General features: G+C 36.2%; 1 protein-coding gene across 5 annotated transcripts in view; it reads left to right on the forward strand.

Annotated features, from left to right (window-relative positions):
• Positions 1 to 19,475, forward strand: part of WNK1 (WNK lysine deficient protein kinase 1) — a 163,113-nt gene that overhangs the window by 105,828 nt on the left and 37,810 nt on the right. For 3 of the 5 annotated variants that reach the window (XM_064284758.1, XM_064284759.1, XM_064284760.1), the window contains exons 6-11: positions 800 to 1,019; positions 2,204 to 2,540; positions 3,775 to 3,962; positions 8,566 to 9,804; positions 12,283 to 12,366; positions 19,164 to 19,313. In XM_064284758.1, coding sequence (XP_064140828.1) covers positions 800 to 1,019; positions 2,204 to 2,540; positions 3,775 to 3,962; positions 8,566 to 9,804; positions 12,283 to 12,366; positions 19,164 to 19,313 — 2,218 coding nt within the window. The remainder of the gene's footprint in view (positions 1 to 799; positions 1,020 to 2,203; positions 2,541 to 3,774; positions 3,963 to 8,565; positions 9,805 to 12,282; positions 12,367 to 19,163; positions 19,314 to 19,475) is intronic. The other 2 variants (XM_064284761.1, XM_064284763.1) reach the window with 1 other exon arrangement.

Here is a 19,475-nt window from a genome sequence, read left to right on the forward strand (position 1 = left end):
TTTAGTTTGAGTTTCTATTTTTATATGCACTGATTGGAAAGGAGAGTCCTTAATCTCTTGAAGAACTGTTTTCACTATAAACAAAGGAATATTTGTTTACAGTCTTAGAACATATTACTCTGTTTCTTTTCTGGATGGAACAATTTACTAGATTACTGGTATTTTGAGACCGTTTATTTGAAGATTATTCCACAACCAGACTTCTGCTTGCTTAGTACACAAATTATTGAATAAGGAATTAGGAGAATTTATTGGGGTAAATAAATATTGCTGTACTAGAAGCTACTGAACTAGAAATCAAAAGATTTATTTTCTTAATTTCACCACCTACAGCTTTTGTAACTATGAGCAAGATTCCCAACCTCTGAGTTTCCATTTCCTAATAAGCCGTGAACTATATCTCATTGGATCAGATGAAATTACATATTTAAGGATTTTTTGTTAGCTGTAAAATAACTGTGTGGCATTTTGAAGCTGTGATATTTTGTGTTACTTCTATTATTGCTACACAGTTAAAATGAGATTAAATTTTTAGATTTAAAAATTGTCAGGTCTTAATCATAAATGAGACTAAGTTATGATTTTCTGTAACATGAGAGTAAAACTCTGTAATCACCCTTAAAATGAAGATAGTGAAGCAACTTAGAAGTTAAAGTTAGTTAAAAGCTTCTCTTATTTTTCTTTTCATAGTCCTTTTTCATTCTTCCAAGTGAAACAATTATTAGCCACACTTGAAAATCATCTTTTCAATCTAATGGGGTTTTGTTTTTGTTTCTTTTCCTTTCCCTCTCTTTGGTAGATATTCAATCAAAGACCTTTTGAACCATGCCTTCTTCCAGGAGGAAACAGGGGTACGGGTAGAATTAGCAGAAGAAGATGATGGAGAAAAGATAGCCATTAAACTATGGCTACGTATCGAAGACACTAAGAAATTAAAGGGAAAATACAAAGATAACGAAGCTATTGAGTTTTCCTTTGACTTGGAGAGAGATGTGCCAGAAGATGTTGCTCAAGAAATGGTAAAATAACACTATTCAGCCATCTAAAAATTGGTATAGATTCATATACATTGGTATGGAAAGATATCTGTGAATTGGCAAGAAAGCAGTTTATGAAACAGTGTATATGGCATATCCCATTGATACAAAATTGTGTTGATTAATGGTCCCAAATGTTGTTACCTTTGAGTAGTGGGATTTCCTAGAATTTTTTCTTTAACTCCCTTTTTTGTACTTTTTGGTATTGTACAAAATGCCAGTATTTTGTACTTTTTTGGTAATGTTTTTATAATGAGTGCTGGATTTTATAGTTTTTTAAGTTACTTTTATTTGATGGAAAGATATATTTATACAGATGCAGATATGTAGAGGGAGAGGGAGATACAGGGGGAAGGGAAAGAGAACAGTAGAATTCATTTCGAAGTCATTTTGAAAATCTGTAAAGTTGAATAGAATGGCTCTTAATTTTAAAAAGCCTTTTCAGTTAGAATGACAAGTTATTTCTTCTAGCAGGATCACAAATATATTGGCACATTAGCCTTTGATCAGTCCCCTGGATAAACCTTATAAATAGACATAGGACCATAAATTGTTTTTACTTTGAAGGGTGTTTTCAAGGTCAATTATCAGTAGGTAGTTTTTTGATATATCATTACTTGAAGTATGTCAAAAAGATCACATTTCAAAAAGGAAATCCTTCATCAATGTTTGGCTTATCATAGTACCCAAAATAGCCGTTTATTATGCAAAGATATTCATAGAATATCTCTATTAGGATTTATAAGAACTATTCAATAGTAGTTGCCTCTGAATGGTATCAGGTTTGGAAGAGAGATTTATTTTTAATTGTTAGTTTTTTGTTTTTAACTTCATATAATTACCATAGTTGTTTTATCTGGTTAAGTGGTTGTTGATGACTTAATTTGATGTGAGAGGAAAATAGAGCGACTAGAATAGAATGCCTGACTTAGTTTAGGAACTGCAGTTTTAGGTGCCTCGTTTGTTGTAAGAAGTGAAGTCATACCTACCAGAGTTTTTACAAAGATAGTGGTGAGATGCATAACACAGACTTTAATAATTTCACAATTTGGTTAGGATCAACCCTGGAAGAGTTCTTTCTTCCTTCTCCTCTCTATTTTTCTCCAGTGCCTTTTTTTTTTTTTTTGACATCCTACTGCTTCCTGATACACCCTCTTGTCCTGTAGGTGGAGTCTGGATATGTCTGTGAAGGCGATCACAAGACCATGGCTAAGGCCATCAAAGACAGAGTGTCACTAATCAAGAGAAAACGAGAACAGCGACAGTTGGTGAGGCAGGAGCAAGAAAAAAGAAAACAGGAAGAGAGCAGTCTCAAACAACAGGTAGAACAACAATCAAGTGCTTCCCAAGTAGGAGTCAAGCAACTCCCTTCTACTGCTAGCACCGGCATACCTACTGCCTCTACCACTTCAGCTTCAGTTTCTACACAAGTAGAACCTGAAGAACCTGAGGCAGATCAACATCAACAACTACAATACCAGCAACCTAGTATATCTGTGTTATGTAAGTATTTTGGGAACTGAATAAATACACTAATGACAATCCCAATTGGCTTTTTATCTTCTAGTTCTGCACTGGCCTCTTGGTTTTAAATGATGACTCTGAGGTATAATAAGAGATTTGAAATGGGTACCATCTAGCTTTTCTTTTTTATTCTTATGTTCATGACTAATAGAATAGAAATATGGGAAGGAAGAAAATGTGATTAGGATATAAATAATGGATTTCAGCATCTTGGAAGTTCTGACTATTTATTACAGTTCCTTAAAATATAATTAATAATAGAAAATGAACAAACTTTTCTTAGCTACTTAAAATTGAACCCATTAATCTAGTTCAGCTCTTTTAGCAAAGCTGGATAATACATAGACTGAAAACTAATGATGCTACTAGTTACTGATTGAAGTACCTGCTTAATACTGAGAACCCAGTAGTCTCCAGAGTATGACTTTGAAAGCTCTGTCAAAATTGAGGCTGATTTAATGGGCTACTACTACTGCAGCCTCCTTCAGACTGAGTCCAAAACTACTAGATGGTGCCCAGCTACCACCACCGACTGCTCTGACAGGGATCACAATAGAGGGTCCCAGACAGAGTGGGAGCAAAATGTAGAACAAAATTCAAACTCATCAAAAAAAGGCCAGACTTACTGGTCTGACAGAGACTGGAGAAACCTTGAGAGTATGGCACCTGAACACTCTATTAACTCAGTAATGAAGTCACTTCTAAAGTTCACCTTTGAGCCAAAGGTTAGACAGGCCTATAAAACAAACAGTAACACACGTAGTTCAACCATGTATATGGACTAAATGGGCACACCAGCCTAAAAGCAAAGACGAGAAGGTAGGAAGGGACAAGAAAATGGAACAAATGGAAATGGGGAACCCAAGGTTGAGAAGGGGTTGGCAACCAATATCACAAAACAGTTTATATGTTAATTGTTTAATGAGAAACTAATTTGCCCTGTAAACTTTCACCTAAAGCACAGTAAGATTCTGGGGTGGCCAGGGAATTTTTTAAAAAAGACATTAAAACTCTTCTCTTTGTGGATCCCTCATTTATGTGTAGAAATCTGTTAATATAATGACTAGTATTCATATTTAGTTCAGAGCTGTGCAAAAATAAAACTATAACTGGCCCTAAATTAATGGGTCTGAAATGTGGACGGGAAAATGTGGAACCTCTTTTTTTGTGATTTGTCTGTTTTTTTTTTTTTTTTTTTTCATTTCTCCTTCAGCTGATGGGACAGTTGACAGTGGCCAGGGATCTTCTGTCTTCACAGAATCCCGAGTGAGCAGCCAGCAGACAGTTTCATATGGTTCCCAACACGAACAGGCACATTCTACAGGCACGGTCCCAGGGCATACAGCTTCTGTTGTCCAAGCACAATCTCAACCTCATGGGGTATATCCACCCTCAAGTGTGGTAAGTAAATGTGTAAAAGAGTGAAGAACACACTATAAGAACCAATGGATAATCTGCTATATTCAAATTCCTTTTACTATCCAAGTAGCAGCATTTCTAAAGGAAGTAGATTTGTTATAGAATATAACTGTAGTAGTTCTGGTGGGGTAGGATATACACATTAACATGTAGGAATTAGTTCAGCTTCCTTTGTGAAGACAACTATGTACAAGATCTAGACTAATCTGCATTTAATTAAAGATAATGCTCTGTATAGTTGAAACTGAAGCAACATAAGCTGGAAAGACACGTGTTTGGGGTGTGGGGGTGAGGAGAGTTTTTCAAAACCTTACTTATTAAAATAATTACCAAGTATTTTCTACAAGATTTCTTATTATATAAAACACAGGTAAGACCTTCCACCATTATAGAATGCTGCATGTGAATACTCTAGAGTCAAGGAATCCTTTATATGTATGACTGTTAGCGCTTGTGTTTAATCATCAGTTGCTGTGCGTGTTCCTGCGTTAAAGTCTGTGTTGGACACAAGTTCCTTCCCTAGTATATGTTCTTTTGCTTTTTTTCTCTTTATTTGGTATCTGTTTTATTACTGATTTTTTTTTTTAGCATCAGTTTATGGGGGTTTTTTCTAGAAATATTTTATGCATGTGTATATCACATGTACACACACATTATTACCCCATATTTTGCATTAGCCACTCTTGCTTCTCATATAGAGAGTGTTAAAGTAGATCATCAGGTAATACCGCTTCTTTTATTGACTTTCTGTGAGGTCTTCAGAAGAAAATAGAATACATTATCTGCCTTTGCAAGGAATTACATAATAACTGATCACAGTGTAACACTTTTTCAGTGAGATCTTGAGGCAGGTAGATTTTCCTTCTCTTTCAGAAAGTTTTTGTGAGAAGTCTTGCTCTTCCCTAAATGAAAGCCTTTATCTGTTAATTAAGAAAACACTTTGGCTTATTCAGGTCTTTTATCCTACAGCTTGGAATAAAAGATGTCTATTTGTTTCAGAGTCCATTCATCAGTCCTACTTTGGCCAGGTCTCAAGATGAATGACCACAGTAACGCAAGGAATACTACTAATGTACTGATTTTTTAACAATCTGGTTTCTGACCTTTAAAAAAGTTGAGTAGAGTAAAACTTCATAAAGGTCGTGTAGGAGACGTATTGGTGTGCTGTGGCAATATCACTTGTCAACATTTATTGTCAGTTTCTACTGCTTTTGTTCTAGGTGATTTTTTTCTGGATCACCATAACTAGATTTTTTAAAAACCTTTTAAATCTCATAACTTCACTTATCACAGGATTATGAACATTGGAATGATCATTTATGAAGATATTAAATATGAGTCACAGACATAGCTATAGTTACGGTTGCTCTAAAAGCAGATTGTTTCTTGCCTTCTGACAATAGTATTCTGTAGCAGTATCATAAGGAATCATTAAATATTGAGAATTTTTAAATAATTTTATAGTTTTACTATTTAAATTTTATAGCTGTCTTGTTCCAGAAAGAACCTAAGGTGGCTTGCACCTTAAGTGGAATGAAAAAAACATAAAAATAGAAGAAAAACTAGAAGTGGAGAAAAATGGAGCTAGGAATGAAACTAAATAATCACTTGATAATAGTTATACACGTGCTCCTGATCTGCTACAAATTTGGCTCAACCATTCTGTGCAGCCAGTTTTGAAAAAGAAAATGTCATTAGTTACACAGTTCACAGTATCTAAAAGGAAACAACAAACTTGCTCAGAACAACCTTACAGTATTAGACGTACTGCTTTGAGGCTGATTCAAATCTTTTTGTTAAGGTGTTTCAAACTTCGTAAGGCTAACTTAAATCTCTAATATGCATGAAACATTTTAAAGTTATTTTTTAGAGAATCAAAATTAAGATATTTTTCCAACTGCTTTAGCAAAGGTACAGAAGGTTTCCTGTATCCATTGTGAATTTTTTCTAGAAAGCTAAACCCTTTCCTAGTAGTTGACTTTTTACCTTTGCAGGTAAAGATTGACAAGTCTAATAAATACAGTACTATGAGGCAACAACTTTTTAACCTGATGCCTTCTTCTAAATCATCCGATGCCTTTCTAGAGCTCCTACAAAATAACTTAGTCTTAAAATCTTGTATCATGTGTTTTAAACTAACAGAATTCATTCTTGTTTATTAATAAATATACTGAAATTATGAGCTGATATTCTTTGTTTTCCCTGTCCTGCTGTCTTCAGTCAATCAGTCATTCTTATTCATACACTCATGACAATTGGTGTTATTTTAGAATATTTAGTAAGACGATTGTTATCGTAGTAGTACCTTAAAAAGCCTGTATTTGACCACCCGTGTAAAAAGAATAGCAGTGACCTACCACATGTACTTTGTGGAGTTATTGCTCTCCTTGGAAAAATTGACTTTGCTGAAACTTGGGGAGAATGGAACATATCTTTATGTCAGCTATGCCCTGTTATCATTGTACATTTGGTTATTTTGTTTTCAAAGTACTGTGTTTTTCATGTGTGTTTGTTTTCTGTTTAGCCTCGTCGTGGCCGTAGCATGTCGGTTTGTGTTCCCCATCTTTCTGCTGTTCCCTCTCTGTCCCGCATCTCTCCCAGTGCTCCTTCCACCCCACCATCAGTACTGTCTGCACCTCTTTCTCCTTCCCTCCTTCGGACTGCCCCTGAGGAAACTTTTGCCGAAAACCTTTCTAAAGCACTGGAGAGTGTCCTGCCCATGCACTCTGCCTCTCTGCGCAAGCACCGACGCTCCAGCCTGCCTTCCCTCTTTGTCAGTACTGTATGTAACTGTAAACTTCCTGACAAATGAAAAATTATTACCAATGAATACATCCAGGCACCAAGAATTTTAATAAAGAACAGGACTAAACTTGACATATATTACATTTTTAACATACTAGTTCTTCATGTAGGAAACTTTTATGTAATAAGGCTTTGAGGGGGAATAAAGCAAGGAGGCAATGAGAGAGAATGCTTATAAAGCCCTTGGTACATATCAGTGTCTGCCCAATGAAATGTTAGCTTTTATATGTTCTCTTACACCCTAGCAACATATGTATCTTTGCTTTTTCAAACCTTAGTAAAAAAGTATATATTACTTAATTTTAAACTCATTTCTGGCTTGATCAAAATTTTCTCTTTATTGAGCATACCCAAATATGTTTTTCCTCACTTTATTTTAAAGGTACATTAATGAAGCTGGATGAATAAATTTTTTTTTTCGTAGTCAATGAAGAATAATTGAGGAATGAAAGTTGGTTTTAATCTGTTAGCAGCTTAAAGTGATGTGTCAGCAAGCTAAAAGGCCACGTAATATTCCCTCATGAAAGTATTTTTTCTTAGGTTGAATAGGGTTGAGCTTTGACTCTAATGAAATGGGCCTCCATCCCATATGTAGTTTTTATGACTTTCTTTGCCCCACTCATGTACACAAAAGATATACCTTTAAATTGTTTTGCGTACTGTGGGACCTTGCTTCGCCTTTTCCAGATAGAGAAATATAGTTAAGATTCTGATCTGTCAACCTCAAAATATTCAGATTTTTATTTAGGACAGTGACAGTGTTTTGTGGCTTTGGGATATACCTTGAATAAACAACAGTAAAATGGAACATTTCTGATTCTATAGTTAGAAAGAGAAATCTATTAGTCGTTGTGAAAAAGTAACATTTGAGCCACTTGGCTAACTTGACAGTGGTCTACTTATTGAAAAAATGAAACTGGCCTACTCTTTCAAAGGAATCCATGAAAGTGAATTATTATAGTGTGCATTGTTTGAATTTGGCAGGCAAAGAGTCTAAATTTAGAGTCTTAAACCTACAACTGTTTCTGTGAACAAAAAGTGCTGTTAGACCAAGCAAGCGGTTATTTGTGTTGTCCTTTTCACCCAATTTGAACACCAAATATCAAAATCAGATAATTCATGGTTATTAAGCCCTTACCTAGGATTAGAAAAGTGGACATTTGCTGATTTGGCATGTATAACAGGTTTCATGTAGTGCAACTATCAATTGTGTCTAGTTGGAGACACTGTCACTAGTCATATGTTAGGATTTCTAATTAGAAGACATACTACTAATTGATGATAAAATAACACTGGAGCCTCTAGTACAACACAGAATAATAAGCGTATAGAATATAAGAAGACTTAATACAGTAAAGTAGCTTAAATTGAAGAACATTTCTTATATTATAAAAATAGTTGGGTTTATTGCCTTCCTTTAATTCTTATGTCTTTTTCCACTGATAAAGTTTTCATTGTCTTAAGAGTGAGCATGTTAGTTGTAACAACAGAATATACACTTAGAAAGTTTATTTCGTTTCATTTTAGAAAGGAAAGTTAAGTTATGGGAAAACAGCTCTTATCTAATGCAAAGAGTCCCACAGATTGGTAAAATTGGCCCTGGATGTATTTAATGGATTTTTACTATGCACATAATTTACAAAAGTACTGTTATTTCTTTATTAATTTTAAATTTGGTGTAACCATTTCATAGGGTTACACAGAGCTATCCAGTTGTGCATGTCTATTGTAATTTTACATATGAATGTATGAATTACTTGTCTTATTCATGTTGATACAGCCTCAGTCCATGGTGCATCCGTGTGGGGGGACCCCAACACACCCAGAATCACAGATATTTTTCCCAACTATTCATGAGCGTCCAGTTTCTTTTTCACCACCTCCTACCTGTCCACCGAAGGTAGCCATTTCCCAGCGGCGTAAGAGCACCTCCTTCCTGGAAGCCCAAACTCGCAACTTCCAACCCCTGCTGAGGACTGTTGGCCAAAATCTTCTTCCACTTGGTGGCAGCCCAACTAACTGGACACCAGAGACAGTAGTTTTGTGGGGTACGACAGCCAATAGAATAACTGGAGAGCCATGTGAGATACAGGTTCCTCCTGTGTTTGAACCAACTCAAGTTTACAGTGACTATAGATCTGGACTAATACCCCCAGAAGAAGCTCATTATTTTATTCCTCAGGAAGCAGTGTATCTAGCTGGGGTACATTACCAGGCCCAGGTGGCAGAACAGTATGATGGTATTGCGTACAACTCACCAGTACTGTCAAGTCCTATGAAGCAGATACCTGAACAGAAGGCAGTACCAGGGGGCCCTCCTTCAACTTCTGTCTTTGAATTTCCATCTGGACAGGCTTTCCTGGTAGGACACCTGCAGAATTTAAGATTAGATTCTGGAGTGAGTCCAGGATCTCCCCTCTCTAGTATTTCTGCACCTATCAGTACAGATGCTACACGTTTGAAATTTCACCCTGTCTTTGTTCCTCATTCTGCACCTGCTGTGTTAACTCATAACAATGAGGGCAGAAGCAATTGTGTGTTTGAGTTTCATGTTCACACACCAAGCTCCTCTTCAGGAGAAGGAGATGGAGTTGTACCTCAGCGTGCTTACCGAACGCGGCAGGTCGCAGTGGACCTGAATCAGGAAGAGCTACCTCCTCAATCAGTTGGATTACATGGCCGCCTGCAGCCCGTGACTGAAGAACAGTATAATTACTGTGCCCCAGAACTGACCGTTTCTGTGGTAGAGCCTATCGGACAGAACTGGCCAGTAGGAAGCCCAGAATATTCCAGTGATTCCTCACAAATTACTTCTTCAGACCCCAGTGATTTTCAATCACCTCCCCCTACAGGGGGAACAGCTGCATCTTTTGGCTCTGATGTGTCATTACCCTTTATCCATCTGCCTCAGACAATGTTACAAGAATCCCCACTTTTCTTCTGTTTTCCCCAAGGAACCACATCTCAGCAGGTCTTAGCTGCTTCATTTCCTGCAGGAGGATCTGCACTCCATCCACAGGTTATAGGAAAACTTCCACAATTCTTTTAAACTACTCTACTATGCACCATTACATTTAAGTTTTCTGTCTCCTTTTCCTAAATCATAGATTCATAAGTAGCATTGTTTAATTTTATCAGTAGAATTTCCCCGTCTTTTGGGGGGTTATAAACTACTTGCACAGAAGAACAAAACATGAGGAACTATCTAATTTACCTATAATATGTACAGCGCCTTGGGAAATAAATCACAAAAACTAGAATTTTAGTCATTTAACTCAACAAAATCTTTCACTTCTATCCACCTACATAAGATATTTTCAACTGGTAGTAAAAATGCAAGTGTCTATAATGTAAGGTTGACTCAGCATTGATTATTTTTTTATTTCTCCCTAGAAAGAAACATGAGTACTTAAAAACACACACACACACAAAAGATGAAATTTTTCTCCTACAGAATGAAAATAATGGAAAATAGGGGATACTTTTGGATTACCATTAAGAATGAATCCATAGAATCTTCATTAGAGTAGAGGAATCTTTAAAAACAGAGAAAGAAGGAAAAGTTTAGGAATTTGCCTTAACAAATGAATATGTCTTTTTGAAATGGCATTAATCAGATAACCCGCTATGTATTATATGTCCAAATAAAATGTTAATCATAAAATTAAGGACTTGATTTTAATTTTTAGCAAGTAAATTGGAATCTAGTAAGTGGTAGTTTATTTATTTTTTAGTTTTGTGTTATGAATTCATGGTATATGTTGCAAACTCAGGAACATTAGATATCTGGGGCCTTGTTTTTTCTCAACAAATTTAAATATATTTATGTGTACGAGCACTTAACACTGTCTTGCAAATAAGAACAAAGTATTCCAGATAGGCATAGTGGAATTCAAGAAGTGGAGTTACGAACAAAGTATTCCAAATAGGCATAGTGGAATTCAAGAAGTGGAGTTACTACTTCGTATTTTATGTATTCTCTTGGTACATTTTATCAAATACATAACCGAAAAAAAAAAAAACCAAACCCACTGCTGTGGAGTCAATTCTGACTCCTGGCAACCCTATAGGACAGAGTAGAACCACCCCATAGCGTCTTCAAGACTGTAAGTCTTTACAGAAGCATACTGCCACATCTTTCTTTTGTGGAGCGGCTGGTAAGTTCAAATCGCCAACCTTTCAGTTGGCAGCTGAGCACTTTAACTGCTGCACCAACGGGAGAATATGCAATTGCATATTAAATTTATATATATTTATATGTATTTATATTGTATGCCTTTATAAAGTATGTTCTTCCTATGTCTTTTCCCCATCAAGGGCGTAAACAACCCCAGAGAAAGCACACAAAATATCAGAGTAGTACTGCAAAGAAAAAAGATCCAGAAACTTCGAAGTTATATTGTATGGGAATGCAGTACATTCACATCAGCACTCTAGTTGTCATAGCCCCTAGCACAAATCTTAATGCATTGCTGGCCATTCTTTAAACTTTCCAAAGTGAATTGTCAAATATCAAACAGAATGTTTAATTTATAGACATATTACACAATGAATGAATACCTACAGTAGTTAAGCTGCAATGGAATATTATGTCATATCCAAGTAGCTTCGGAGAACCCCTTCTGAATTAAAGTGGACCTTTTCATTTCCTTGACCTCCCTATATAGTCCAGCATTCATGTCTCACTTTCTCATTTAGAGTTACTGTCTTTTTGAACTTGGATTGCTTGATAGTTGAGATAATCTAGGTCAGGATTTCTCAACCTCAACACTGTTGACATTTTGGGCTGAATAATTCTTAGTTGTGTGGGAAAGGAGGGGCTGTTGCTGTGCATTGTAGGATGTTTTGCAGCATCCTTGGCCTCTACCCACTAAGATGCCAGTAGCACCCTCCCCCGACTGTGACCACCAGAAATAGCACCAAATGTTGCCAAATATCCCCTGGGGAGGGGGACAAAATTGTTTCTGGCTGAGAATCATTGCTCTAGGTACTTAGCAGTTGATAATGTAACAGATTTTCTTAACATTTCTGATAAAAGTCAACATGACACTACAAGAAGTAGGAAAAGCTACCAACTTAGCATTGATGTTATCAAATACCGTTTTTAAAATTAGTTGTCCAGATAAACTTTTTCACATTGATACTCTTACCACTTTTTTTCCTGATTATTATATTTCTGATGACAATTTTATTATGATTCTTACTGTTACATATTATAGCCAGCTAAAATTATAGCCTGGGTAGCAGTGGTAGGTTAGGTTTTCACTGTCAGTGGTTTTTGCCTGGTATCAGAATATGATACGTGATATGATTCTTCTCTAAATTTTTCTTACAAAAAATGCCCCCAGAGGCTTTTCTGTATATTCTTAATCAAGGTAATGTTTCATTTTTTTCATGCGAGCTCTTAAATATTTATTGCAAAAAGCCTGTCTTCTATATACTTATCTTCATCTTCAATACAGTTTTTTAATTTGTTATGTTCCCTTCTTTCCTTCAGGCACAGGGACAGAGCCAGGGTCAGCCAGCCTCAAGTAGCTTAACAGGGATTCCATCTTCCCAACCCATACAACATCCTCAGCAGGTGAGAACAACTTGTTGCTAATGGATTAACAGCAGACAAAGCACTGTTTTACATCTTTCATGAATTAGATTTCTGATGTGAATGGCTTGCTAAGTTTTTGAAAGGAAAATTAAGAGATACAGCGTTTTTTCTGTTCAGTAACATTTTAGAAAACCTTCTCTTTTTGTTATATTTTTTAAAAATCTAATAAATGAGACATACGTTAAAATTTAAAAGAATCATTGTTACCGATACGTTATAAATTTGCCTTCATAAATGAGTCTACAGATAATAATACAAAGAATATCAATTTTGTTTCTACTTACATTTATGACTTGTTCCTTCGTGAGCATTTTGTCATAGCTTTCGTTGTGCTTGCCTGTAATAATCCTGTACCCCTCCTTTTTAATTATTTCTAATTTCCTGTGGGGGTAGGGTATCAGATTTTATGCTAAGAGGCATGGAGTGAAAGCCTAAAAACAAGTACTTCAGGAATACTTTAAAAAAATTTTTTTTTCTTTTTAATTTCTGATTTGGGGTTGTGTTCCCGAAGATTCAAGGAATTCAAGAGATTATTGCAATGTATTCAGCATCACAAGCTGGTCATTCTAAAATTAAGTATCACTAATATTAGTTGTGATTGTTTGCATGGGAATAATGCTTCCTTACGGAAACCCTGGTGGTGTAGTGGTTAAGTGCTACGGCTGCTAACCAAGAGGTCAGCAGTTCAAATCCGCCAGGCGCTCCTTGGAAACTCTATGGGGCGGTTCTACTTTGTCCTGTAGGGTCGCTATGAGTAGGAATTGACTCGACGGCACTGGGCTAATGCTTTCTTTGTGCAATTGAATATTTATTGGCTGTTTCAGTTACACCCACTATATGGTCATAAAAACTTCCTGATGAATTATCTTATTGGTAGCTCCCTAAGAAGTGTATTTCACCAAATTATAAGTCGGCTTCTGTTTCTTTTAGTTTTTTAAACAAAGCTCCTAATTTCCCTAATTATACATAGCTCACTTTTAGTCCAGCATGTGGCCATGTAGCATTTGATACCAGTTTAAGATTTGGTATTCCTTGTACAAGATAAAAATCACTTCAAACCATTTTGTACAGAAGCAATTGATTAGTTTGGTTATACATACATTTCATTCAGTGGCCAATACCTCTCTATCTTGTGGAATTTAAATTTTTATTTGCTTTGTTTTACCCCTGCCCTTTCTTTTAGATAGGTAATCTGAATCTGTATATGATTATGATTAAATTCAAGTAGTCACATTTTTGCCAACCTCAACAAGTTCAATTTTATTCTATTATCGGAGCCCTGGTGGCGCAGTGGTTAAGAGCTCGGCTGCTAACCAAAAGGTTGGCAGTTTGAATCCACCAGCCACTCCTTGAAAACCCTATGGGGCAGTGGTACTCTGTCCTATACGGTCGCTATGAGTCGAATCTACTGAACTGCAACAGGTTTGGGTTTTTTTTTCTTTTTTTTAATAAGAATATAAATTACAGTTTCCATAAAGCTGGTTGAGGACAGAAGCACTGTCACGGGTACCAGTCTCCTAATTTGCTCGTCTTTGGATGTAGGTTGTCCCCACTAGACTGTGCTCTGTTTTTCCTTTTCCAAACAAATATGTTATATATCTTTCATATTGTGGGTGGGGTGTGTGTGTGTGTGTGTGTGTATGTATTTACCACCAAATGAAAACAGGATATTGAATCAGGCTTTGGAGTTCATTGATGAGAAAAGTATGCAAGGATGGTGGAAGACAATTCCATAGATGTCAGGTTAAATGAATTAAGGTTGTTGACTCTTCTGGGAAAAGATAAATTGCTATCTCCATAGTACAAGCAACAATTAATTTCTGATTTAGTGATGTTTTTATATTACATACTTTATATCATGGCTTATTTTAAATATACCCACTCCTCACTTACCTACATGGTTAGGTTCCAAAGACCAGGTTGTTATACAAAAATTGGCATTATGTGAAAATGTAGTATGACCACATCAAGTCATAAAATGCAGGATGACTGCATCATTCCGAAAGTACCAAATTGCATTATTATGTAACTGCCAAACCATTGAGAATCATGGCCTAGCCAAGTTGACACATAACCATCACAGCCAGTGTTACTTTTGCTTGGCACTTCAGCATTTGTTACTGCCAGACATATGTCATAAATGCAAAATATTGGATAATGAGATAGTTGATAATTGAGGAGAAGGTGTAAAGCATGATATTTATGTTTAGTAGAATATTAAAATTAAGCCCTCAATTTATAAAAGATATGTATGTAATCTAGAATATTTAACTTTTCCACAGTCACATATCAACAAGTTAATGAAGCTAAATGTTACAGCCTAGAATTCAACATCTCTAGGATAGTGTTCTTTTTTCTATATTAAATACAGTATCCTACAGAGATTTAATTCTGCAAAGGTACCCAAGAAGCTGCCTTTGTTTTAGTTATTGGGGCTTCACATAAAGAAAGATTGAAAACCCTTTATACTATTTTTAGGTGTGATTTTTGTTTTAAATACTGTCGGGTCTCAAGCCCACCCTAGGGAACCATATCTCTAGTTTTATTATAGTTAAGGAAAGAAATGTACTCTATGTCAAAGATTTCTGGGACATATTAAGAGGGAGATTGTTTTTTTCATGTTTTTATCAAGAGTCCCTTCAGGTGGTCTTTGGAGGTACCAAAAGTAGATCCCTCCTACCAGGAAACGGGGTGGTTTGGTGCCACAAGCAAGTTAGTGAGCTGATGTACTAACTTAATAATTTCCTTCCTTGGAGTACCTGTAGAGTCTTTAGGAATCTCTTACTTTTCTGTCCAACTGAGGACTTAAAAACATTTTTCTCATCATAACACCAGTGTCCAACAGTCAGTAAAGGAAGCTTGAACAGGTTTCATGAGCCAGGTTTATGCAAAGCATGACGTCAAGCAGCTGTGCTAAACCATGCCTGTTTGACTGAAGTATTGGTTATTAGTAACACTGTGATTGTGTACTATCAAATAATCATGAACTACTGGCCTACCCAGGGATACCAGTTTTCCCATAATGCTCTAAGATATAACTGGCATACATGCCTTTCAGTTTTCTTAAGAGTGAGAGCATATGCCCATGAAACTGCTCGTTTTTTATGGATTCCCCATCCCCCAGTTAAACAGTTTTTTACTAATTGAGTTCATGCTCTGAAGGGCCATTTGCTAGGCACCAAGGAGTTACCAAGATAGACCAGATAAGAACTAGTTTCAAGGATACCAAATAAGCTGGTGAACACATGTAGACATCTACAAAATAAATAAAGATAATGGACCAAAAAAAAAAAAAAAAACCAAACCCGCTGCCGTGGAGTCGATTCCGACTTATAATAAAGATAATAGCTACCATTATATACAATGCACAGAGCCCTTTACCTGTTTTCATTTAATCCTTATTAAAGCCCTGTGAAGTGGAAGGGGCCACATAAACCAGAGACTACATTAGCCTGAGACCAGAAGAACTAGATGGTGCCCGGCTACAACCGATGACTGCCCTGACAGGGAACACAACAGAGAATCCCTGAGGGAGCAGGAGAGCGGTGGGATGCAGACCCCAAATTCTCATAAAAAGACCAGACTTAATGGTCTGACTGAGACCAGAAGGACCCTGGTGGTCATGGCCCCCAGACCTTCTGTTGGCCCAGGACAGGAACCATTCCCAAAGCCAACTCTTCAGACAGAGATTGGACTGGACAATAGGTTGGAGAGGGATGCTGGTGAGGAGTGAGCTTCTTGGATCAGGTGGACACTTGAGACTATGTTGGCATCTCCAGCCTGGAGGGGAGATGAGAGGGTAGGGGGGTTAGAAGCTGGTGAAATGGACACGAAAAGAGAGAATAGAGGGAGCAGGCTGTCTCATTAGGGGGAGAGCAATTGGGAGTATGTAGCAACGTGTATATAAGTTTTTGTGTGAGAGACTGACTTAATTTGTAAACTTTCACTTAAAGCACAATAAAAATTAAAAAAAAAAAAAAAAACTCTGTGAGTGTAGTTACTATTATTCTTTGCATTTTACATATGGGAAAGCTGAGAGTTGAAGAAGTTGGGTAATTTACCCAGGTTTACACAGTTTGTAAGAGGTAGAAACAATTTGAATCCAAGTAGTCTGGCGCCACAGCTTGCCATTTAACTACCCAGTTATGTCATGAAAGGAGAAAGATTACTTCTTTCCTGAGCAGAAAGGGGGTATCAGGAAGGCTTTATGAAAGAGATGGCATTTGAATTGGACTCTAAGTTAGACTCAGATACAGGAATAAAGAATATTACGGGGCCCCCAACCCCAAAAGACGGAGTATGGACAAGGTAAGAAAAGTGTGGGACATTAATACACCTTTAGTTTAGCTTAGCTAGAACATTCTTTTTTTTTTAGGTATGTAAGAGTATAGATTCAGAAAGGAGTCAGTTGAATCCAAATCTTGATACAACTATGGTTCACCCTTAACATTTGGGGAGGAGGTTGGGAAAGAGGGAGTACCATATGATTACCATATGCCCAAATAGAAGGTGGGAATTTTCAAGTTTATCACTTAGAAAAGAGGGGTATTACCATATATTCAAATCCTTATCATACTCTCATATTACAGGGCTCTCTAACTGTTCTTTATTTTGAACAGTACTAACCAAATAAATAAAATGGAATAAAGCAGAACTGGTTCTCACCAAATATGCCAGCAAGGACCTTAAATTTTGTATGTGGGAATGTTAGTAGAGAACATCTGACAGAATTGGTTAAAAAACAGAAGATCAACAAACAAACATGGATTTAGTCCTTATTCCTAGGGACATTATTTCACTAAAGTACTGTATATCATTGTAAGCAGCTTGTTTAAAGATCATTTTAAGAAGTTAACTTAACAAAGGTTACATGAATATAAATAAACCTACAAAAATACTGCAGGGAAAAAAAAATCCAGCTCTCCTAATATTCAAACAGGTGCTGATCACCGCCAAGTTTTATCACAAGACACAACTTAAAGGGAAGTATAAGGCTCCAGAAAACTATTAGAGCATGCATGATGTAGCTTCAGTGAAGATAAAGACACTATTAACATGTGAAGAGTTTGAATATGAGGGCAAGGAAAAATACTTCCAAGTTAATTTATGTAATATGCAGTCTTATTTAGGTATGTAAATTAATGAGTTAAATATTTTGTAGGTGTTTATAGCTATTTCATCCATAGTCTTTAAAGTTCAACTGTATTCAGGTTGGCCAAAAAGGTTTTCTGGTTTTTTAGTTCCTTTTCGCAGTGGGAAAATGAGGAAATTGTCTTATGTTCAGAGTTGCCTTATAGTTGGCTATTAATAATGTATCTTTCTTAGTTGCTGAAAATAAGTTTTTAAAAATTTAAATAGGAATCCATCATCAAACATCATTAAATAGGAATAAAACAAACATGACTGCTGTCACCATTGTATTTCATCATTCTTTTGGTGATTTTAATTTAAGAAAGAACTAAAGAATAAATATCAGGAGGGCAAAAATATTTGCAGAATATCACCTAACAAAATCTAAGAAGCTCATTTAGATAGATATGTAATAAATATACAATAGCTTATCTTTATATCAGCAGCAACCAATAAGTTATATGGGTATACCAGGACATGTATGAAAGGCTTATTTTAAGCAGCAAAAAAATCAAAATATCTATCATTAGGAGATTAATGCCATTGATAAATGAAAAGAAATAAAATTAACATGTTATAGAACAACACTTACAAGATGGACATGCTTTTGTTTTAACAACAACAAAAAAAGAATGTGCCTGTGTGTAAATGACCATTTATTCACAGAAAAAAACTCCAAAGTGGTGATGCACCAAACCATTAATTGTGGTTGCTTCTGGAGAATGGGGAAGGAGTACTTTCATTTAACTTTGTGATATGATATGTTGGTTAAAATTTTTGTTACAAACAAGTGTTGTTTTTGTATTACAAAAGAAAAAAAATTTTAAGTTAGTTGTAGGTATTAAATGGTCTTAGAAGTCAGCTATAAAGTTCAGATTTTTATTCGTTAGACATGACACTGATTTAGGGATTATGGTTATGTTTTTGTCTGTTTGGTCTATTAGAAAATTTATTATTTGAATACCATTTATGGGCCATGTATTACATGAGGTGTCCTGTAACACAGTGCCTAGCACATGTTTGATTTCCAAATGTCATCCCCTTTGCCCTACTTGATAGCTTTCTTGTTTTCAAGGGAAGAAACCATCTTGACACTATGACAGCTAACAAATGGTAGAGCTAAAATTTGAAGCTGTCTCCCGATTCCAGATTCAGTGCGTTCCCCCACTATTTTGTAGCCATAAGCAGACCTATTCTTTAAGCATATTAATTATGCAGTTGATAAAATAGGTTAAGGAAAAGGGATTAAGGGAAGAGCCTGAATTAGCCTAATATAGGAATCAAAGTGAGAGCTGACACCAAGAAATGGAGAAAAAGTGGGGGCCAAGTGCAATTTGGATGTGATTATCTGACCCAGATGATGTAAAGGAGTTTATTAATGACCTGCTGTTGAGGCAAGGCGGGTATTGGGTGAAGAAACTATGGTAGGTCAGGTTTTGAAACATTGGTTAATTGTCCTTATTGGTGCCATCACAAATCAAGAACACCAGAGGAAAAACGGGTGTGTAAGAGGAATTGATGAATTTGGGTTTGTGTATGTCTCGATTACTAAAATTGTCATTATTTACAAATACTGAAGGTAAACATAGTTTCTTAGGAACATGCTATTAATGACTTAAAACTAAATCCTTATGTTTTATTCTCAGCCACAGGGAATACAGCAGACAGGCCCTCCTCAGCAGATAGTGCAGTATTCACTTCCACAGGCATCAGCCTCCAGTGAGGCCACTACTACACAGCCAACGAGTCAACCTCAGGCTCCACAGGTCTTGCCTCAGGTGTCAGCTGGAAAACAGGTAAATGCTTTATTTCAGAAGTGATGCTAAAAGGGATCCCTGTGTAACTTGTCCTTTTATGTGAATAGGTCATCTTTTCTTCTAACGGTGAAATATTTATTGAAGATGGTTAATATCACTGCATAAGTTAGGTGAAAGCTGCTTCTTTTGCACATGTGCATT

This window comes from Loxodonta africana, chromosome 4 (assembly GCF_030014295.1).
Source record: "Loxodonta africana isolate mLoxAfr1 chromosome 4, mLoxAfr1.hap2, whole genome shotgun sequence".
Classification (NCBI taxonomy): Eukaryota; Metazoa; Chordata; class Mammalia; order Proboscidea; family Elephantidae; genus Loxodonta; species Loxodonta africana.